General features: G+C 42.1%; 1 protein-coding gene across 1 annotated transcript in view; it reads right to left on the bottom strand.

Moving 5' to 3' along the window:
- The window catches only part of ENTREP2 (endosomal transmembrane epsin interactor 2), a gene marked incomplete at both ends in the record, with an annotated part of 402,412 nt that overhangs the window by 212,396 nt on the left and 166,029 nt on the right, over positions 1-23,987 (bottom strand). Inside the window, one exon of the mRNA XM_080691706.1 lies at positions 5,322-5,378. Within this exon, the coding sequence (XP_080547832.1) occupies positions 5,322-5,378 (57 nt within the window). The remainder of the gene's footprint in view (positions 1-5,321; positions 5,379-23,987) is intronic.

The following is a 23,987-nucleotide window of genomic DNA, read 5'->3' as shown; positions in this document are numbered from 1 at the left end:
CAGTAGACTGGACCACATGAAAAACAGAATCTTACTCTTAGAAGATGACCACTCCAAAAATTAATGCATAGTATATAATTTAGAAAAAACAATTCAATCGCATGAATTGGACATTGAAAATATATGGGCCATTTAAAAAGTACTAACTAAAAATAATTGGCCTAGAAGTGGGAATAGAAGCTGAAATGAAAGGAATCAACAATCTTTTCAAAGACATAATATCAGAAAATTTTCCAAACGTAGAAAAAGAGGTCAACAGACAGGTACAGAAAACTTATAGAACCTTCTGTAGACAAGATTAGAGAAAAGGTTCATTATGCCATATAGTCGAATTGACTAATGTGGAGGCCAAGGAGAGACTCTTAGAGAGGACAAAAGGACAAGACAAAGTGAGATTTAGGGGCAAACCAATTAGAATCACTCCAGGCTTCCCAAACCAAATCATGAAAGCCAGGAGAGCCCAGAGCAACATATTCCAAACTACAAAATAAAACAACTTGCAGCCAAAAATTTCCTATCCAGCAAAAGTATCTCTCAAATTTGATGGAGAAATAAATCTTCATCAAGAAACAGAATCTGAAAGAATTTATGTTTTCCAAACCAGCACTAGAGAAAATACTCAAAGAGATTAACTGCAAAGAAGAAATAAGTAATACACACCAGAACCAGAGACACAAGAATTTTCATCAAGCAACCAACTAAGCAAAGAAGAACAAATACTAGCTCAAACAGAAGTTAATATGTTAAGAATTAAAAATTACCTCTCAATAATCAAACTGAGCATTGTGTGGTAGTGCATGATTAAAATTCCAGCATTTGGGAGGCTGAGACAGGAGGATCGTGGTTCATAGACATCCTCAGCTACTTAGTGAGGCCCTCTGCAATTCAGTGAGACCCTGTTTCAAAATAAAGAATAAAAATAGGGCTGAGGTTAGAATATCCCTGAGTTCCATCCCCAGTACCTAAAAAAAAAAAAAGAAAAAACCAAAATCACACTGAACATAAATTGCCTCAACTCCCCAGTAAAAAAGATAAAGGGTGGTAAAATGGATTAAACATCAGAATCCATCTATCTGCTGCCTGCAAGAAACATAACTTATAAGTAAAGATAGTAACAAACGAAAGGTAAAGGGGTGGAGCAAGGTAATCTATGCCAACAGAACTAAAAATCAAGCAGAAGTGGCAACTATGATCTTAGAAAAGTTATACTTCAAGCCCAAGCTTATGAGACAATATAAAGCAGGTCATATTTTACTGTTAAAAGGAACAATCCAGCAAGAGAAAAAAAGATAATCAACATTTATACCTCAAACATAGGTGCAGCTAATGTCATTAAACAAACTCTTTGTGACATTAAGTCACACCTAAGTCTCAATACAATAATCCTGGGAGACTTCAACACCCCTCTCACACCATTAGACTGGTCTTCTAGACAAAAGGTCAGTAAAGATACCTCAGGCGTAAAAAACACCATCAACCAAATGGACCTATTAGACACATACAGAATATTCCACCCAACTACAGCAGGGTTGACATTTTTCTCAGCTACTCATGGAACCTTCTCCAAAATAGATCGCATCCTAGGCCACAAAGTGAGCACTAGCAAATTTAAAAAATGTAACATATTTGACTGTGTCTTTTCAGATCATAATGGAATAAAAGTAGAAACCAACTATAAGAAGACCCATAGAAACCACATAAATATGTGGAGACTGAACACAACACTGCTGAATGAAAAATGGGTCATAAAAGAAGTAAGAGATGAAATAAAAAAATTTCTAGAAGCAAAAAAAAAAAAAATAGAGATACAACATCTCAAAACCTCTGGGAAACTTTGAAGGCAGTATTAAGAGTAAAATTTGTAGTCCTAAGTGCTCACATAAGGACAGAAAATCAACAAATAAATTACCTAATGACACACTTCAAAACCCTTGAAAAGCAGGAATAGTCTAGCCCCAAAGCCAGTAGAAGACAGGAAATTATTAGATTCAGAGCAGAAATGAATGAAGTAGAGACTGAAAAACAATACAGAAAATCAACAAAGCCAAAAGCTGATTTCTTGAAAAAAATTAACAAGATAAATCACTAGCCAACTTAAAAAATAGAGAATCAACCCAAAGTACAAAGAGAAGTAAAAGGAGATATTACCACTGATAGTGTAGAAATCCAGAGGATTATCAGAAACTATTTTGAAAAACTATATTCCAATAAAATGGAAAATCTGGAAGAAATTGACAACTTTCTAGATAAATAAAGCCTTCCTAAACGGAATCAAGAAGATATAGAAATTTAAACCAACCAAGAGCAAAGAGATTAAAGCAGCAATAAAGAGCCTACCATTAAAGAAAAGCCCAATACCAGATGGTTTCCCAAGTGAATTTTATAAAGCCTTTATAGCGATCTAATCCTGATACTCCTCAATCTATTTTATGAAATAGAAAGAAATGGGACCCTCCCAAATACATTCTATGAAGCCATCATCACATTAATACCAAAACCAAATAAAGACAGTGCAAGAAAGGAAAACTACAGGCCTATATCTTTGATGAACTTGGATGCAAAACTGGTAAACAAAATGCTAGCAACATGCATTCAAAACCACATCAAGAAAATCATACACAATGACCAAGCGGGGTTCATCCCAGGAATGCAACGGTGGTTTATCATACAAAAATCAATTCATGTAATTCATCACATAAATAGACCCATAGGCAAAAATCATATGATCATTTAAATAGATGCTTAAAAGCATATGACAAAATCCAACATTCATTTATGCTAAAAGCAATGCAGAGAATAGGAATATAAGAAACATACCTCAACATCATAAAGGCAATCTACAATAGGCCCACAGCCAGCATCATATTAAATGGGAAAAACTGTGAGAATTTCCCCTAAAACAGGAACAAGACAAGGAAGCCCATTATCACCACTTCCTTTCAATATAGTACTTGAGACTCTACCCAGAGGAATAAGGCAAGGAAAGGAAATCAAAGGAGTATAAATAGGAAAAGAATAATTCTAACTTCTTCACGATTTGCAGATGACATGATAGTATAGTTAGAAGACCCAAAAGACTCAACCAAGGAGGTAAAAGACCTCTATAAAGAAAATCATAAAACACTGAAGATATTGAAGTAGTCCTTAGACTATAGAAAGATCTTCCATATTCTTGGATAGGTAGAATAGATATCATCAAAATGGCCATTCTTCCAAAAGTGATCTAAAGATTCAACACAATATGCATTAAATTAGCAAGGCTACTCTCCACAGATCTTGAAAAATCAGTCCTTAAATCCATTTGGAACAACAAAAAAACCCAGAATAACCAAAGTAGTTCTCAGCAACAAGAACCATGTAGGAGGCATCACAGCACCTCACTTCAAAGTATACTACAAAGCACAGTAATAAAAACAGCATGGTATTGGCACAAAAACAGACACATACACAAATGGAGCAGAATATAAAACGCAAAAACAAATCCACACACTTACAGACAAATGCTTTTTGAAAAAGAATCCAAAAACATACATTAGAAAAAAAGATAGCCTCTTCAACAAATGGTGTTGGCAATAATAGTTAACCACATGCATAAAAAAGGAAATAAACCCTACTTTCTCACTGCATAAGAGTCAGTTCAAGATGAATCAAAGAATTGGAAATTTGGAAATCAGATGAGGGACCTTGCAGCTCCTTGAAAAGAGCATAGGTCCAACACTTCAAGACTAAGCACAGATAACAACTTTCTCAACAAGACCCCAAAGGCATAAGAAATTGAAAGGAGAATCAATACACAGGATTGCATTAAACTGAAAAGCTTCCAACCGATTGTGAGAAAATTTTTGCTTCTACTCCAATAGAAGGATGGCTGCCCTCTGTTGGTGGCTGGCTTTGAAGAGCTTAATCCCTCTACACCATGGGCACCCATGACGGGGACTGGAGTGGCCTGTCCCTGCATTGCAGAGGCAGCACAAAAGTCACCACACAGCACAAGCAAAGATGTTACACATAGTCAACACATGCGCTGCCCTCCCATTCTATACCAGCAGTTGGCTTCTGAATCCACAAACTGAGGCTGCTTTAAAAAAGTAATCCAGCCAGGATGGGTAAGTGATGGTTGCTGGGGATTGGAGAATATGGATGAATAAGACAGCTCAGATGTTTAGGCATGTAGAAGCCGGATGAAGGTAGGGAGGGGTTTCATTATACCAAGTTCTGGGCATGGAATCAGGACTTCTTCCTTTCTAGGCAAGAGCTCCAGCCCCTTTTATAAATTTTATTTTGAGGCAGGGTCTCACTAAGTTGCTGAGGTTAGCTTCAAATTTGCTATCCTCCTGCTGCAGCCTCCCATGTCACCGGGCTTCAGGCAGGAACCAATGCTCCTGGCTAAATAATGTTCTTTTAAAGGGAAACTTTTCAGAAGTTTTTTGAGCAGAAGAGAAAGCTCAAATGAATTCAATGCCTCTCCAGTCTTTCCCTGATGCCTTTGGGATGCCAGTTGCTTATACTAATGAGGAGATGTCTTCCACAAATAAATTTGTTTCTTTTTCTCCTATGTCGATTAATATTTAGTACAGGTCATTATCTCCAAGTTCAATCACTTAAAAATGAAGTTTTAAATAATTGGTTCATACAAAAGAAGGAAGCTGCCATGTTGTCTTTTTTATTACCCATCAAAATCAGGAAAATCTCCACTAGTTCTGACACAGGCTTGTCAATACATTAATTCATATGCTGAGAAGAACAGGCATACAGATCAATAAACACAAATTTGCTTGAGGTATCTTTCAGAGGGGAAAAAAAAATCATCCTCTGTCTCTCATGTGACCCACCTTTCAGTACCATGCCCCAGCAACTCTTGCATCCAAATAAGCATCATCGTTTAATCCTCGTGGAATTCTGCAGTCTCCAAAGCACATATAAATCTAACATGTCCTGAACTCTGGTAAGATATGTGCTGTTTGTGTGAGCCAAATGTAAGCGTGTGCATACGCATGAACAGATCTCAGGGTCTGGAAAAATGCATTCACACTTGCAAAATGTATTTGTTCATGGTATGCCCTTAAGGAAAGGCACCAAAAGAAAACAAACAAGGAAAGCTTGGGAAAGCACTCCTAGACAGCTCTCAGAAGCACAATGTATAGCATGTACAGGGGTTCCTGTTGACCCGCACATCACCATGCGGCGGTTGCATTTTTAAACAGGTCTGCAACCCCATTTCCTAAAAACCTCATATTCTCTTTGCCTTTACTGTTACCCTGCTCCCTCCTCTGCAGGTAGAGCCCTGTCCAAGGCCACCTGGAGATCCAAGTGCCACTTACCACGAGGGAGAGGGGCCTCTTCCAGGAGACAACACCAATGAGTCCTGACAGCAGTACCTAGAAAGACAGAGGATGCATGAAGGTGAGATGTTTTGAAACCTTTAACGAGCAACCAAACCAACCTCAAATGTTTCCACCTGGCAAAGGGCATGGGGACCCCTGTACAACTCAGGAAAGGGGTGACAATGCCCTGTATCTTCTCTCCAGATGTTCACAGGCTGCAGCCCCACTGAGAGCCATTTCACCAGGTACTATACACAGGGTAGACTCATGCACCACACCAGAGAGCCCAAGAGCAGTGGGCTTCCTGAGAGACCCTTGACCAGGCTGCCTAGTCTCTGGTCCTCTAAAAGGATTTGGGCGTACCCTTGAAGATCACAGAGAGAGCCAGGTGCAATGGTACAAACTTATGTTCCCATTATCTGGGAAGCTGCAGGTTTGAGGCCATCTTTGCAACTTAGCAAGAACATTTCAAAATTTACAGTCTAGCCAGGCTTGGCAAATGCTTATCATCCCTGCGCTTGGGAGGCAGAGACCTGAGGATCGCACTGGTTTGAAGCCAGCCTTGCTGGTTTAAGAAACCCTGTTTCCAAATAAAAATATAAAATAGGTCTGGGAGTATAGCCGGGCGTGGTGGCACATGTTTGTAATCCCCGCACTTGGGAGACAGAGACAGGAGGATTGAAGCCAGCCGTGCACGCTGGCTTAGGAGACCCTGTTTCCAAATGAAAATGTAAAAATAGGTCTGGGAGTGTAGCCCAGAGGTAGAAGGGCTTCCAGGAACCCCAGTACCAACAACAACAAAAAAATAGGTCTGGGAGTGTAACCCGGAGAAGGGTTCCATCCCCAGTACCACCAAAACAAACAAACAATCAAAAAACCCTAAAAACTATTTTAAAAAAAAAGGGCTAGAGGTATATCTCAGAGGTAGAATATCCTGGGGTTCAATTCATAGTACAACAGGAGTGGGGAGCACAGGTCATTGCAATCACCAGCCATCGCCCCCACCTGCCATGGCTGACCCCATCTCCCAGACTTCCTTCAGCCCCTTTTACTCTCAGCATAGCTTCCTGCCTCACCAATATGCAATGTCCTTTTATGAGGCTCTGGAATTTTCTACACCCTAAGTGTAGGCAGCACACTCCTTTCCCAGGTTAAGGTCTGCCTGTTCTAGGTTCCCACCAACAATCCTCCCTGTTAATTACTGCTGTTCTTAGTACATAAATATGCTGTCTTCTTTCTCCTAGAGGATGCATGACTCAGCCCTCTGTCCAGCTCCGGGCCTATCTTCCTCCCAAGTCCACTGTCCCCGAGGCAGATACTGGCTTTCGCCCCCCTGCCCATGGTCTCCCAGAGCTTAGCCCCGACTGCTGCATGTCACATGATCACCAGCTCTGCTTCCAGTGCTGCTCCTCCTCCTCCTCTCAGCATGTCCAGAGAGACATCTGCACTCTCCTTGTCCTGACCCTCCACAGCAGCACCCCTACTCCTGGTCATGCAAGCCCAATTTCTGAGATCAACCCCTCTCCCCCACACTCTACAAACAACCAGACCCAGAGAAAGGAGGAGGCTGGGGCTCACTCTCCAACAGGGCACTGATGAGCTCTGAGGCTCCAAGATGAGTGAAATGTTAGGACCTGAGGTCTCCGTGGAAGGTGAATGGCTTACGCTGGCTGCTGGGGGTAGAGGCCAGGCAGGTGGGGACATGCCAGAAAGTCCTGGGACCCATTTTTCCTGGGATTATAAAAGGACTGACTGGACCTGAAGGGATCATGTCACTGAGAGATCAACAAGTCTCCCTTGGTTGCAAGACTGCATGCCACCTCTCAATTGTCACTGAGGTGGGCAGGACTGGGTCTTAAACCAACAGGCTGTTATCATTGAATGCAAAATGTTCTCCAATCACAGTAAATTATTTATAATCCATTCCCCTCTTTCAAGGCTCTCCTTAGGATGCTTCTCAGCCTCCCTTTCCCTGTATTCCAGCTCCAACAATTGGTAAATCCTTGACTGCTGCCCCTAGTTTCTCTGCAACCAAGTCTCACTAATTATTCTTCCAAATGCCTCTAGAACCCCTCTTTTGATTTATGTACCCAAGGCTTGAGAATTACAGACTGGTTTTCCAAGGCCAGATTCATCACTCTAGACTCCACGACCCCCACATTACTTTATAATCAGATCACATGGCCACTTTTCAGAAGGATGTCTTGTCTTACTAGAGCTCACCATCATCTCATTTTCAACATTTCAGACTCTATCCTTATTCCTCCAACTCTAAATCTTCCTCTTTCGGCCAATACAAAATGCCTGCCAAGAATGGCATCGTTTCCCTGGCTCACTGTCCAATGAGCTAGTCAGTTGCAAGGCTGGATCAATTCTTCCAGATGACTCTCCACCTATGTGTTCTTCTCTTTCCCCTCTGACAGTACTCTCATTTTACTTTACCAGACAGCAGCACTAATCATCCACTTTTCCCCACATTTATAATGGAATTTTCTATTTTTCTTATAATAAATCTCTCCCCCCACCTTTTCTCTCCAAGCACATGTACCAGGGAAGGTCATGTGAACATATGGGGATAACAGCTGTCTACAAGTAAAGAAGACCCTCACCCAAAACCAACCATGCTGGTACCTTGATCTTAGACTTTGTCACCTCCAGAACTGTGAGGGAAAAAGTCTATTGTTTATGCCACCCCAACTATGGTATTGTGTTATGGTAGCTAAAGATGAATGATATGCTGTCGGTCAGCTTTCCTATGTAAAAAGTACTATAACAAAATACCTGAGATAGTTAACCTGTAAAGAGAAAGGGTTTTTTTGGGCTCACACTTTGGGGGGTCCCTGCCCATGGTTGGTTGGCCCCAGTGTTCGGCGGCAGCACAACATGATGCCATGTGGTAAAGTAAAGCGACTCGACTCAAGGCTAAGTGGCAAAATGGAGGAGGAGCCGGTGATCCCACAATCCCCTTTGAGGGCACACCCCAGTGACCTAACTTCCTCCCACTAGGCCCCACCTCACAACTGTTCCACCTCCTGCCAATAGCACCAATTTGGAGACCAAGCCTTTAATACACAAACTTTGGGGAGATATTTAAGATCCCAACACACAGTGCGGTGGCTCGTTCCTATCATCCCTGAAGTTGGGAGGTTGAGACCAGTCCAGCTGCCACAGCTTAGCAAGACCCCTAGCAACTTAGACCTTGTTTCAAAATAAAAAGGGGGGACAGTATAGCTTAGAGGTTGAACTCCCCTGGGCTCAATCCTTAGTACCAAAAAAGATCCAAACTACAGGATATACTGATATATTCAGTTAGATATTGGATTGTTTTTCTACAATATCTAATCTCTTCCCATACGTCCCCTGAAGAAATAGATTTCTCTTGCCATTCAATACAGAAACTCTGGTTTCAAATTGAAGGATAGAAGACCACAAGAGAATGGCTTGGAGGAGAGCTTTCAATCTCCAGGTACTAGGATGTGTCTCCTCTCAAGACAACTGCTCTGGTCCACTCGAGGTCCAGGAGAAGGAAGCACATTATTCAGAGACATGGGAGGAAAGAGGTTCATAGCCTCTGCTCTGAAGTGACTGGGTCTTAGTTTGAACTGTTTTGCTCAGTTCCAGCCATGAGTGAGGATTACAGTGCACGTTCTGACATCTCAGTAATTCAGCAGGTTCATTTTGTACCACTCCTGTGAGCCAAAAGGTCAGGAATCTAGTTAGCCATGAAATTACCCTGTCGTCAGACCTTTGTTCCACTTAATTTACCAGTTTCATTATTCAAAGTCCACAGTTTACAAAGAATACAGGGAAATCAAAGAGGGTCAAAGAAAGGTACCGTATAACAAAGTCGCTGGGGAAGAGAAGTCAGAAAGAATGAGAAAGGCCTGGCCTCGCTCAGAGAAGGAAGGCATTATTTTACAAACACTCCTTGCTCTTATAAGGATGCCAGCTCCCTCTTTTTTCCACTTCCCCAACCAGCCGAGCAGAGGCAGGAGATAAAAATAGAAAGGAGATAAGACTTCCAGCTGTTGAAGGTGACTGAAGGGAAAACAGGTTTCTAGAAGTAACGGCACCACAGAGCCCAGGACCTTTCCTCTTTCGGAAGCATCATGCCTTGCTTGACCTTGGAAGGCAGCTGAAGGGGACTTCAGAGAGCCCCAAGAGCAGCATCAGAAGGGCTCCGGGGAGCCCTAAAACACACTTCTAGCAGCACAGTTTGCAACAGCCGAGTTATGGAGCCAGCCTAGGTCCATCAGCAGATGAGTGGATTATGAAATTCGGATACAGACACACAACAGAATTGTACTCAGCCATAAGGAATAACAAAATTATGTCATCTGCAAGAAAACGGATGGAACAAGAGAATGTTATGGCAAATGAGATTAGCTGGTTTCAGAAAGTCAAATGCTTTTCTGTGTATGTGGAAGCTAGAGAGACGCTAGAAAACAAAAGGACACCAGATAAAGGAGGGCGTTAGCAGAACAGTGACAGGGGACTGGGGAGAGAGACGGGAAGGGGGAGGGAGGCGTAATGAAGAAAGGGGTTCAAATAATGCTGTGCTCACATATAAAGTCACAATCCCAATTTCAATATTATGAATAGGGAGGAGGAGGAGAGGAGGAGGAGAGGAGGAGCAGGAGGAGAAGGGGAGGAGGAGGAAGAGGAAAGGAGGAGGAGAGGAAGAGGAGGAGGAGAGGAGGAGGACTGGGATCTGGAGGCGGACACACCAAGTACTGTGTGCATGTATGTTTCTAGCACTCTGAACCTCATTGTGATGTATAATTCAATGCACAAAAAAAAAAAATCGCTGACCACAGACCCCCAGAAGTCCTACCTGCTATGTTACAACTTCCAGGATGTGTTCTAATCATAAGTCTAGTTACATTACAAACAACATAATGTAACCCCATCCTGTCCTTAAGCCCCCTTCCATAGACAAAGTCCAGGGAACAAGTGCTGCAGATTTTTGGCAGAAAGGCCTATGGTGTGGTCTTGTGACTCTCCCAAGGTTGCCACGCTCCCTTGGGTGGGGTCAGTCTTGTACTTATCTCCAGAGCCCGTGACCCCAGCTTGAATGCAAATGCAAATGTTTTCTTATTGCTACGATCTGTTTTGGAATCATTTTCCAACCCATGCCCATGCCAGGACAGTTAGTACCGCTGCCCGGACATGGAGGCCTGGAACAAATGAGCACTTTCAATATTGTCCTGTGACACTGAACAGTCCTTTCTCTGTCTGCAACCCTGAGAGCACAAGATCCTCCACTGTGTCCAAAGGCAAGGGGTGAGGCATCATGTGGGAGATGAAACATGTCCTGCTACAACGCAGGCTGGAAAGCCAATTAATGGCTCTCCCAAGACGCCTGGCAGATGTGCTCAGTAGCCGCAGTGATGCCAATGTATCACTGAGAAACCTGTGGCCGCTGCATGTCTGGGGAAAGAAATGTTGCTGCAAAAATGGTATGAATGATACTGTGAGCAGCCCAGATTGAAAGACATCTCCTGAACCCCAACTCCCACAGCCTTCTGGTTTGCAGAGGTATAGTGCACACCAGTCTTCCTCCAGCCTCAGGAAGAGGCTAGTCTGCATAATTTCTTTTTGTGTCCTGTTCCGTCCAAGTGCTGCTGGGGCCACAGGATAAGGCTGGTTCTGGTGGTCAGTCCTTTAGCCTTCGCCATGCTCACCCTGGGTTCAGCCTCTTCCCCTTGGGCCTGTCCCCCACTTACTTCTTTTCTCCCAACCTTTTGCTTTCAGCTTCTGGTCCCAGCTTTCTCCACACCATTTCCTCTTGGGGGTACATCTATACATCTAACTCCAAGGAAAGCTAACATTCTCCTCCAAGGAACGCTAACTTTCTCCTCAACTGACCTCTCCGACGATGAGGTAAGCTCTGAGTACACTTTTCCTTTCTTTGTTGTAAGTGGACAACAAAGGGAGCTCCGTGAAAGAAAAATAAATCCATCAATGTTAAAATGTTTAAGAATGTTGTAAGCTGGGCGTGGTGGCACGTGCCTATAATCCCAGTACTTGTGAGGCTGAGACAGGAGGATTGCACGTTCAAGGCTTGCCTCAGCAACTTAGTGAGACCCTCAGCTATTTAGCAAGACCTTATCTCAAAATAAAAAATAAAATAGAGTTGGGGGCATGGCTTGGAGGTAGAATGCCCCTGAGTTCAATGCCTCATACCACATACACACACAAAGTGAATATTTTAAATCATTCATGAGTCAAAAGAAAGTCAAAGGTGAATATATCACAGTATGTTGTGCTTTAACGCATGCTGCTTGGATATAAATTAATTCATTTCTGCTTATTAATTTGTCCTGGTCCTGTTCCGTAAGGTGTCTTACAATGCTGTTTATTCTGAAATTAGTTACTAGACTTACCACTTTTTATTATATAAATTAAGAGAGTAGCATATAACACATATTAACTATTAACACATAATAACTATAAGGCATTTTAAAATTTCAAAGTAATTGGTGGCCCTTATAATCCTAGGCATTTAATTTTATACTTAAAAACAACAACAATAAGCCGGGCGTGGTGGCACATGCTTATATCCCAGAATTCAGGAGGCTGAGACAGGAGGGTTGCGGTTCGTGGACAGCCTCAGCTACTTAGTGAGGCCCTTTGCAACTTAGTGAGACCCTGTTTCAAAATAAAGAATGAAAAATAGGGCAGGGGGTGTAGCTCGGAGGTTTAATGCTCCTAGGTTCCATCTCCAGACCCACAAAACGTAGGAAGGAAGGAAGGAAGGAAGGAAGGAAGGAAGGAAGGAAGGAAGGAAGGAAGGAACTAAAAAAAAAATAGGCCTGTGGGTGTAGCTCAGAGGTAGACTGCCTCTGGGTTCAATCCCCAGTACTACCAAAAAAATTTTTAAAAACCCAACAGCAATAACAAAAACCTCATTCTGAAAAAGGGTTCATTGGCTTCACTAGATGACCACGCCAAAAGTTACAAACCCTGGATTTGGAAGTTCCTTTAGGGCAGTTCTCTTAGCCATAAACTCGCATATTTTGTTAATCTATAAAGGTCTTAATTTGCCCTCATGCTTGAAAAATCATTTTCCTATTATGAACACAATTCTAGGTTGACAGTGCGTTCAGTTGACAATTTAACATCTTTATTCCACTGTCTTGTGGCGTCCATTGTTGCAATCAGGAAGTCCTCCGGTCTTCAGTGTTCTGAACTTTTTACATGATATGTGTACATGTATATTTCTTTTTACTTATATTTTTTGGAGGTAAATTTGCTTCTGAATTGTGAGTTTCCATTTCTCTGTAGTTCTGTAGGCTGTTTTATAGTCAGTCTCTCTTCATTTATGGTCTGTCTTCCATTTTCTCTGTCAGGGACTATTGGAGCCATGTGTTGATTTTTCCCATTCCACGTTCTCAGTCTCTGAGCTCTTCTTTGAGCTAGTCCAGAGATATATCAACCGGTATTTCATTCTGGATCCCTCCTTCGTATATGTCTTCCAGTTCACTAGTTGTTTGTACATTGTGCCTAATCAGCTGTTGAAAGATATATTTGCATTTGTTTCAAAATTCTTAGTGACTATATTTTACATATCTAGATGTTCTATTTTTCCAAATGTAACTATCTGTTTCAGAGAGTTTTTTATTGCCTGCTCATTTTATGACTCTGTTGATAATTACGTTAAATATGCGACGCACAGATGTTTTATGTGCCAAGGCATGTGGTCCAAATTGGTAATTAAATCTACCCTTTGTGTCTACTGATTCTATTGCTTTCTTCATCTGAGACCTGCATGCTTGCAAGTATTTTGTTGTGCACACATTGCTTGACTTTGATCTTTGAGGTTCTGTGGACCCAAGTTGGTGAGATCTCCTTTAGAGATGTGTAGTTCTGGTGGAAACCAGGAAGCGCACAAGACTGGAAACACCATGATCTCTGAGGGCCTCAGCTCAAGGTGCAACATGGAAATCACAGGCCAAGTGCCACCCTGTTGCAGCCCCGAGACTCAGAGGCAGTAGTGTGGTGGGCATTCGTGCTCATAGTAAATCCCTCTCCAGCCGTGTGTGGTCTGACCTTACATCTGTCATTCTGACTCCACCCACCGGCCACTCTGACCATGGTTCCAGTGCTTTGCTTTGCTTGTCTGGAGTGGATGGTGAACCTTGAAGATCGCCATCCTTCAGGGAGTACTCATTTTCAGGGAACAGTTGTTCAAAAGAAGAAACATCCCTCAAAGTACCTAGACAGTTTAAATGACAGAATCTGAAGAAAGTCCCCTGTTCCTGCTGTTTCAAAATAAAAAATAAGGCTGAGGTTGTAGCTTGGAGGTAGAATGCCCCTGGGTTCTATCCCCAGTTCCTCAAAAATAAACAAATAAATAAAGACCACATAAGTACACTAATGGGATAATAGATAGAGGCCACTGTATGTGTGTGAATGTGCACATCTGCGTGCTCGTGCGTTTGTGTGTGTTTGTGTGTTACTGGAGATTGAACCCAAGGGAATTCTACCTCTGAGCTATTTTATTTTAAATAGGGTCTCACTAAGCTTTGCAGGCTGGCCTCAAACATGCGATCCTCCTGTCCCAGCCTCCCAAATACTGGAATTACAGGCATGTGCCTGGAAGCCACTTCTTTAAAAACAACTGAAAACTATTACAACTTATCAAAAAATGAGTTTTATTTTAGTGATTTATTAAAAAATAAATTATATTTATAAATTCAAATCTATTTATGTAATATATTTTATTTATTTAATCTCTTAGCCTAAGCAACTGTATTTCTCAAATCATGTCAATTATAAAAGTAAAGAGAAGAGAGAGAGAGAGAGAGAGAGAGAGAGAGAGAGAGAGAGAGAGGGAGGGAGAGATATGGAGATTCTTTTCCTACATTTTCCCCTTGGGTTTCCCATCCAGTGTTCCCATTCAATAGCTTTCCCTCATACTAGCAAGAAAACACAAGTAAGAAGAGAATTTCATTCAATAAATAAATAAATAAATAAATAAATAAATAAATAAATAAATAAAATTATCCAAGAATTAACTTCATTATAAAAATATCAGATATCCAAACAGATAACTACAAAACTCTACTGAAGATTTAAAAGGTATATTTGGTAAATAGACATAAATATCATGTCCCAAAATGTCACAACATAACAAAAATATCAATTTCTCAAGTTATAAATAAATGTAGCTAAATCTCAATCAAAATTTCAACTGGCTTTCCTAAAGGCTGATAAAGTTAATCAAAAACTTTTCTAAAAGAAAAATAAACATGTGATAGTACTGAAGAAAACGTCATGAATGAAGAAGAGGTGGAGGGTGTATAAATTTTCTTCCCATCAAAATTCTACGTTAAAAAATGTCAGAAATAAAACATTTTATAATAGCACGGTACCTTAAAGTGGCTCAAGCATAGAAAGAGATAAAGAGAACTGAGCTGCAGCACAGAAAGAGATGGGAGCATATATTAGTGGTTTTAATATTTTATTTTTCTTAAATCATGGTAAAATATATACACACAAAATTTACCATTCTGTTTGTGTGTGGGGATACTGGGGGGTGGAGCCCAGGGGCTTTCTATCTCTGGGCCACACTCCCAGTCCTATTTTATACTTTACTTGGAAACAGGGTCTCACTAAGTAGCTGAGGCTGGCCTCGAACCTGTGCGATCCTCCTGTCTCAGCCTCCCAAGCGAGGGGATTGCAAGGGTGCGCCCTTCTAACTGTTTTAAGTGTAAGGTTAGTTGCATTAACTCCATTAACGATGTTATACAAACATCCCCAGCACTTAATCTCCAGAATTTTTCTTCATCTTTTAAAACTGAAATTCTGTACCTAACATATAGTAACCCTCCATTCCCGACATCCTGCCGACCCATTAGCCATCATTCTACATTGTTTCTGAGAATCTGACAGGTCTAGGTACTTCATATAGGTGGAATACACACTGCAGCAGGGCCAGAATTTCCTTCCGTTTTTAGGCTGAATGATGTTCCATTATATATGTACATATCACATTTTGTTTAATCGTCTGTAGATAGGTGCTTGGGCTATTATAAATCGTGCTGCAAAGAACATGGTGTGCAATCCCCAAGTCCCTGCTTCCAATTCTGTGGAAGTGCTGGATCATATGTTAAATCTCTTTTTAATTTTTGTTAGGAACTTTCTTACTATTTCCCATAGTGGCTGTACCATTTTACATTCCCACCAGCAGTGAGCAAGGACTCAAATTTCCCCACACTGCCTCCAACACTTGTTTTCCAGGCTTTGTTGGTTCGTGTGTTTGTGTATGTTTTTCATAACAGTCACCCTAATAGATGTGAAGCAAAACCTCATTATGGTTTTGATTGGCATTTCCCTAATGATTAGTGACACTGAGCATCTTCTCTTGTACCTATTGGCCATTTGCATGTCTTCTTGGAAGAAATGTCAATCAAAGCCCTTTGTCTTTCTTTGGGGTTCTCTCCCACAGCCTTAGTAAGGCATCACTTACAAAAAAAAAAAATATATATATATAATATATATATATATATGTGTGTGTATGTGTATATGTATGTATATATGTATATATATGAAGTGCACAGCATGAGGTCTTCATACACACACGTGTATGTGTGTGAAATCGTTCCACAATCAAGTGAACATATCATCACCTTCTCTAAGTATCATTTTCTCTTTGTGTGTAATCATTCAGCACATTTCAAATCAACAAAGCATTCTTATTAGCTATAGACACCATGTGGACTTGGGGTCTCCACAACATATTCATCATATAAGCAAATATTTGCACCTTTTGACCAACATCTCCCCCTTTCCCCACTGCTCAGCCCCTGGTACCCACCCTTCCTATCTCTGTCCTCATGAATGTGAGCACTCAGTACTGTCTGTCTGTGTCTGGATTACTTACCTTAGCATACTATCCTCTGGGTTCACCCATGTCGTCAAAAATCCTTTGCCCAATTTTGAATCGGTCTGTTTACTTTTTCGTTGAGTTTGAGGAGTTCTACATTTACGTATTGGATATTAACACAATGTGATTTTCAAGTATCTACCTCATTCTGGAGATCTCCTTTTTACTCTGTTAAGAGTGTCCTCTGAGCCAGGCGCGGTGGTGCAATGCCAGCAATCCCAGTACTTGGGAGGCTGAGACAGGCAGATTGCAGGTGCAAGACCAGCCTCGGCAACTTAGGAGGATCTTCACAACTTAATGAGGCCCTGTTTCAAATAAAAAAACAAATAGGGCTGGGAATGTATCTCAGAGGTAGAATGCACCTGAGTTCAATCCCTAGAACTACACAAAAAAGTCGTATGATCCACAAGTTTTGTAAACCGATGCAGTCCAAACTGCCTATTTTTTTCTTTTATTGTACACACTTTTGGTGTCATATCCAAGAAATTATTGCCAAATCCAATATGAAGCTCTTCCACTATGTTTTCTTCAGGAGTTTTGAGTTTTTGAGTTTTTTTTCAGCTGAAATTACATTTAGGTCTCTGTTCCATTTTTAGTTAACATGTGTACATGGCATTAGGTAAAGATTCCACTTCATTCTTTTCATATGGATGTATTAAGTTCACTTTTGTATTTAATTTATAAAGCTACAAGTAAAGCACCAGAGGAAAGAGAGCCCTTCCATAAATGGTCCTGAGACTAAGTATAAATAGACTAATAAGCTAAAATTGGTTTACTCCCACAAATTATAATACCCTTCAAAAGGAATAAGACATTAGATATAAAAGTATAACCACCCAGTTAACTGACTAAAATTACTAAAGGCAATCTTCCCCTCCAAAACAAACTACCGAGAAAAACACTTTCCAAGGAGTTAATAAAATGCAAAGCAAAGAAGATACCCCTTCTTGTCTATCAAACGCCAGAGGTGAGAGTGATGGGCCTCTCGCCTGTGCACATGGAGGTTTGTTAGGAGGAAAACTCTGTCAGTGGGGAAAACAGGATGAGAATAATCAGATGACTCCCAAGCCCAGATGACATGGACGAGAACTAGAAAAATATAAATTAATAGAGTTGATTCAAAAAGTAACACCAAAGCACAAATACCTTATAAACATAAAGAACTCAATTAAGTGGTTGAGCAGCTATGAGCAAAGTCTCCAAAAACTTCAATATACAAAAACCTCCAACTGTTTAAATGTCTTCTGAGCACAGAGGACAAAGAGGGAAATTCCGAATTCTCTTTAAGAAGGGCAGCCTAGTGAGGACAAACTGATAAAATAGCACATAACAGAAAAAGGGCAATTATTATTTTTGGTTTTTCAGAATACAAGGGATTGAACCCAAGGACATCCTTTCTCAGAACAACCCTTTTTCTCTTTTAAATTTTTTTGGTTTTTAAATATGATCTTACTAGGTTGCTGAGAATCTTGCTGTGTTTCTGAGGCTGTCCTCAAATCTTCATTCCTACTATCTTAGCCTCTCAATACTTAAATTACAAGGGTTACGTTAGGGATTATATCACACCCAGTTCTAATTGCTCTTAAACAGAGATATGTAATACTTAAATAAAACATTTGAAGGTGCAATTCAGCAGTACATCAAAAAGAATAAAGAATAACATAGGGAAAGGGAGGTTCATGTCGGGAATAAAGAGATGGTTTAGGAAGAGGAAGCACATTAGTAAAATTAATTATGAATAACAAAGAATGAAAAATATGATCATTTGGTAGATGTCTAAGAAGGAGCTTGTTGAATCTCAACCTCCATCTCATATGACAGAAAGGATCAGACAGTCAGGCACTGTGGCACATGCCTGCACTTGGCTATTATGAATAATGCTGCTTTAAGAACGGGTATGAGGCTGAGACGAGGAGGACCACAGCTTTGAGACCTGCCTCTGCCATTTAGCGAGACTTCCAGAAACTGAGGAAGATCCTACTTTGAAATAAAAAGTAAAAAGGGCTGGTAGTGTGGCTCAGACATAGAGTGTTCCTGGGCTCAGTCCTCAGAGTGTGTGTGTGTGTGTGTGTGTGTGTGTGTGAGAGAGAGAGAGAGAGAGAGAGAGAGAGAGAGAGAGAGAGAGACAGAGAGAGAGACAGAGAGAGAGACAGAGAGAGAGAGAGAGAAAGAGGACCAGGGTGAGAGGGAGAGAGCGGAGAGGGAGGGAGGGAAAGAGAGAGACCCATGCCTTTGCATACATTTTAAGTTACTCTGTAATCTCAAGCACACTTTACCAAGTTCTGAGATGGCTCAAGAGCTCCCCCACTTGATGTCCACTCCCGCTGTAATCCCTGCCCCTGTGTGGGCAGGCCTCTGAGTGTAACGACGTTCAGTCTCCCTAGGTTACACTGCCTGCCAAGGATGGACTTCAGAGATGTAGGGTCAAGCATTGCCTAACGATGGAGACACCTTCAGAGAAAAGTGCCATTAGAGGACATCATCCTTGCTCAAATATCATAGAGTGTTATTACACAAACCTGGATGGAATGGGTAAACTGCTCCATGTGGCTTCTTGGTGCAGTCAACAAACACTGTACCGGGAGATGTATGAGTGGGCACCATCACATGGAAACTGCTTTATAGTCAATGTAGGCGTGTAGTCTAAAGCAATGATAAAAAGTACAGAAGAGCAAATCCATAAACCAGCAACAGCAACTTACATCGTCTTCTGACCTGTATGTAATCGTACATGCTACCCAGGTATACGCCTGACAGCACAGTAGGTGTGTTTATACCAGCATCGCCACAAACACAGGATAAATGGGCTGTGCCGTGTTAGGACAGTCACCGCCCCAGGAGGTGACACGTCTCCAGCCCCATGAACACCTCATGGTGGTGCCGCCATCACGTGTTTGCTATGTTGTTGGCCAAAACATTACATGGTACATGACTGACGTAGATGCCAAATTGGTTTGCCGTTGACTTAGTTGAATGGCAGATTCTCCTGGGTGGGCCTCGCCTCACCGAGAGCCCTTTGGGTCAAGGCTATTTCTGGAGTCAAAGATGAGAATCAGCCAGAGAGGGATTGTACTGCTGGCCTTGCAGAAGGAAGCTGACATGCTGAGACCCTCTAGAGCTGAGAACGACCCCAGCTAGCAGCTTGCAAGAAAGTGGGGCCCCGAGTCATGTAACCCCCAAAGCAAATTCTGCCCACCACCTGAGGCAGTTTGGAAGTGAATCTTTCCTTTGATGAGCATTGAGTCTGTCTTCAATTTCAGCCTCTAGACGCTGAACAGGAGACCCACAAAAATGCACCAAACCCCTGGCCTATGAAACTGAAGGATGACAAATCTGTGTCTTTCTAAGCTGCTACACTGGTGGCCATTTATTGTACAGCAACAGAAAACTGATACAACTACCTAGTAACAAGGAGTGCGAGAAAGCAAGAAAAGTTGGATATACTGAGAAGAGGGTGGAATTATCACTCTGTGAAAATGATATCAGTATCTAATTAGAGAATGCTAGAGAAGTGGCTGAAAATTAACCATATAGGAATTTGGTACATCACTTGGTTACAAAATCATTACATTGGAAAATTGTACCGGTAGTTACACCTGACGAGCACCGACTCAATGCCATGGTTCTCCTAAGTGTTTATACTCTAACTCCTTTTATCCTGACCTGACCACCCTGAAAGGTGTGTGATTCTTGAATGTGTATGTGTACAGACGAGCAAATGGAAGTCTAAGGAGGTGCGACGTGTGCCCACGTCCCATGGTGGACGGTGTTCAGACACAAGCTCTTAAATTGCAGAAAAAGAGCTTTCCTGCACATAGGCAAGCAAAGACTGGAGAGAAAAGAGAATGAAATAAAGATCTCACAACAGCAAAGGAACAGACAGAATGTCTTGTCATAAACAGGCCTAACAAGAGATAATCAAGGGCACTCTCACGAATGTCTTAAACAACTACAGAGGGGCGTAATCGGCTTCCACAGTAGCTGGGGAAAAACATTCAGTTTTAAAATACAAGGCCTAAATAATGCATATGTTCCACGCAATTCTAATTAAAATATTAAAAAGGACAAAGAAAATCTGTTCAATAAAAAAGTTCATCACTCAGGAGAGAGTTAAACTTGCTCTCTACCTCAGTCTTTATCCTAAAATTAGTTCCCAAGGAATTAAAGAGAAACACATAAACTAAAACACGAGTGTTCTAGAAGAAAATGGGAGAAATTAAAACAACAACAACAACCTTGAAGTCAGCCTTGAAGCACAAAACGGCAGCACAAGCCACACAAAAAGATTAATGAATTAAATTTTTAAAGTTTGTATTTTCTAAAAATTAAGTAAGTTGTGTGCAGTAAGAGCCTGCACTTCTGAAAGTGAATGGGAGGCACACCAGTCCCCACCCCATGTTGGGCGTGGCCATTGCTGATTGGCCATGTTGCTTGGAGTAGCAGGTGCCGTCACCTATGGCCTGTGGACTCATCACACGTGCCCTCCCACCTCCTCTGAGCCTGGGCCCCAGCATGGATGCACCGCAGAGCAGAAACCCAAACCCAACCCAGAGCCTGTAGCCCACAGGGAACCCACCCAGGCTGACCAGCAATCGCTGACCTCTGGCGTGACCTTTTAATGTAATAATACTGTGGAAAAGCCAATGAGCATATTTGCAATTTATAAAGAACAAGAACTAGGACCATTTTTAAATGAAGAAAATATTAATAATACATACAATATTCAAAAGATGGATTTTCTTAATTTACAAGGAGTTCATATACATTAATAAGAAAAAGGAATAACTTTGTAAGAACAAATTAACTAAATAGACGCTATGAATGGGATGTTCACATTTTTAGTAGGGAGTCAACTTATAATAGGATGCTTTTACCTGCTCACGTGTTTAAAAACAAGCCTAAAAAGTCAGAGAAATATTTTCATCCATTGGACTGACAATGTTTTTGTGAAGTTTGGGGAAAACCTAGTTGCCAAGTGGGTGAGAGAAAAAAAGTCCTCTTAAACATTATTGATATTGGCAAAATTCGATGTAGACTTTCTTTAATTTTATATTCCTCTAATTTATAATATCTCTGAAAATAAAACATATACTCACATATTTCACTACTAGGAATTGAGCCTATGGACATATCAGAAATATACCAAGCCTTTACAGAGAGGATGTACTGTAACAAGTTGAACTGGTGTGTAGCATAATTAAGGGCCCATTTAATAAAATTTGATATTTACCTGTTATGTGTTTATATATTATGTAAGGTAGACCTGTTTAGGCTAATATGAAATGATCTCTAAGATAAATAACTGACAAGCAAGACACAGCCTAGTGTGCAGAGAAAGACCTTCGTTTGTATAAACAAAAAGAGATTGAAGGCTGGTACTAGGTAGTGTTTCTCTCTGGAAGGGTGCACAAGAATCTCAGCAGTGAGAAACTGAGAGAAAGGTGGATGTGCTGGGGGGGGCACTGGAGACTGAACCTAGGGCATCTACCTCTGAGCTACACCCCCAGTCCTATTTTACTACTTGGTTTGGAACGGGGTGTCACTAAATCGTGGAGGGCCTCACAAGCTGCTGAGGCTGGCCGCGAACCTGTGGTCTTCCTGTCTCCGCCTAGCAAGTGCTGGGATGACAAGCGTGCGCCACCACGCCGGGCTGGGGTTTGCTTTTAAACATGCCATTTTCGATAATGTGAATCTCTCCTCCACACATGGCTTAGGTAATGCACATTTCAAAATCTGCATGTCACTGGAAACTAGATCTTCACTTGTAAGAATTGCTAGTAGAAGCCAAAGGTGTCTTTATAATTATGAAAACCGGACACAATGTAGGTGCTCAGCAAGAGGGAGCTGCCTCGAATTATCGGATCCCTTTCAACTGCTGAGATTGAACCAAGTTATGAAGACCATGAATGCTGTGTGGACGGGTTCACACTCGATAAAAGAAAAGGAAGAAAAGAAAAGTCACAAAATGGGGGCCAGGTAGCTACAAAATGGTTTGCTAACTTCCTTCTGTTGAGTAAGTAGGTTCATACAGACACCAGCACAGATGCGTAAAGAGCCCGGTACTTGCATCTCAGCGGCTCTCTGGCTAGGGCGACTTGGGCTTCCTCCCTGTTCTAATTCCCATGGTTTATAGATGACAGAAATCCCTTTATTGAAACCAAAGCCATCCTTTATTCTGAGGGGGGAGACAGGCAGATGGGTGGAAATAACTCCCTACAATGTTCCTGCCACCAGCAGGGGGCTGGCCCGGGCTGGAAGCTGCCCAGCGCCCCGCGCTGCACAGAACTGACCTCCAGGGGCTCTGGATCATGGTGGCCACTGGTCTGAGTGTGGAAACTACATGAGCATGTGGAGGGCTCTGAGGTGGCAGGCTCACCAGCAAGGTGCGCGGGTGTCTGCTCTCTGATGGAGAAGAGTGAGAACTGAAGAGATAAATACAAGTCCCAAGGAAGGACTGGAACCAGAAGCCCGATACATCCAAGAGCTTCTGCCCTCCCCCCCTCAACTACTAATGCCAAAGATGTATACCTATGCATCTTTGTATATGCGTGTGGCGGGGTGTGGTGGTGCACACCTGTAATCCCAGTACTTGGGAGGCTGAGACAGGAAGATTACAGGGTCGAGGCCAGTCTAGTCAATTTAGTAAGACCCTCGACAACTCAGCAAAACCCTGTTCCAAAAATAAAAAGGGGCCAGGGGTATATCTCAGAGGTAGAATGCCCTTAGATTCAATCCTGGTACCAGAAAGAAGGAAAGATGGGAGGGAGTGAGAGAGAGAGAGAGAGAGAGAGAGAGAGAGAGAGAGAGAGAGAGAGAGAGAGAGAGAGAGAGAGAGAGGAGGGAAGGAAAGAAAGAGAAAAAAGAAAAGAGGACGTGCAGTTATATCAGCCTGTTTGGAGAGAATGTCACATGAACCACTTGCAGATTGTTTTTATTCACTTCATTTAGAAGTCTCCTCTTCACACAACAATAAAAAACAATGTATTTGTTGATATGGAACATTAATTCCATTAAAATCGCATTATGTGTAATGAAAAGCTATCAGAGTATAATTATGCAGGCAAATTCACAGACCCACATCAACTTTTAAATCCACTGGAATTACAATAGGAACTGAACCTGTCTGGTAGAAAAATTGCCGTTTCATTTCCAAATGATTATGAATAAAGACCCACTGTACTAACGTTATCAACCCAGCGCTGTTTATGCAAACGCCCGAATCCGTGCCTGTTCCTCAAAGGAGCAGCGTTTTCTCAGGGCCACTGGAGCCAGAAACGGGGCTCCCAGGATTAGCCCCCCAAATGCACTCTTCTTGGAATTGTGCCCCGGAGCCCAGCACCAGCTGACTAAACCCCAAAGGTGCCCAAGTTCATGCACCTGGCACGTGGCTGGCGCCACCCGGCAGCTCTGCTCCACACCTGGCTGGCCCCTCTCCTGGATCTCCTGGCCTCTGCTCTCCCATCAGGGACTCAGTCCAGAGCACGTCAGTCCCCCACAAGGGCAGAGGATTTCTTCCCGGGGGAGGGCAACGGGCTGTGTTTTGGGTCCCCCTGACCTATGGCCACACTGGTTGAAATGACACACTCTGGAACACGGGGTCTCCACCTAGGACCCCTGCCTGCATTCATCACCACTGTGGACCCATTTCCTACACAGCAAAACCACCTTGTTAAAATGCACAGTGAACTTTGCCATCACCCCCCAGGTCTCGGCATTCTCCCCTCCAGGGATGGGTCTTCTTTGTCATTGGGGCAAATTACCCAATCCTCAGG

Source organism: Muscardinus avellanarius (assembly GCF_963383645.1).
Source record: "Muscardinus avellanarius genome assembly, chromosome: 3".
Taxonomy (NCBI): Eukaryota; Metazoa; Chordata; class Mammalia; order Rodentia; family Gliridae; genus Muscardinus; species Muscardinus avellanarius.
The sequence above is the reverse complement of the archived record's forward strand: the minus strand, read 5'-3'. Positions and strand labels throughout refer to the sequence as shown.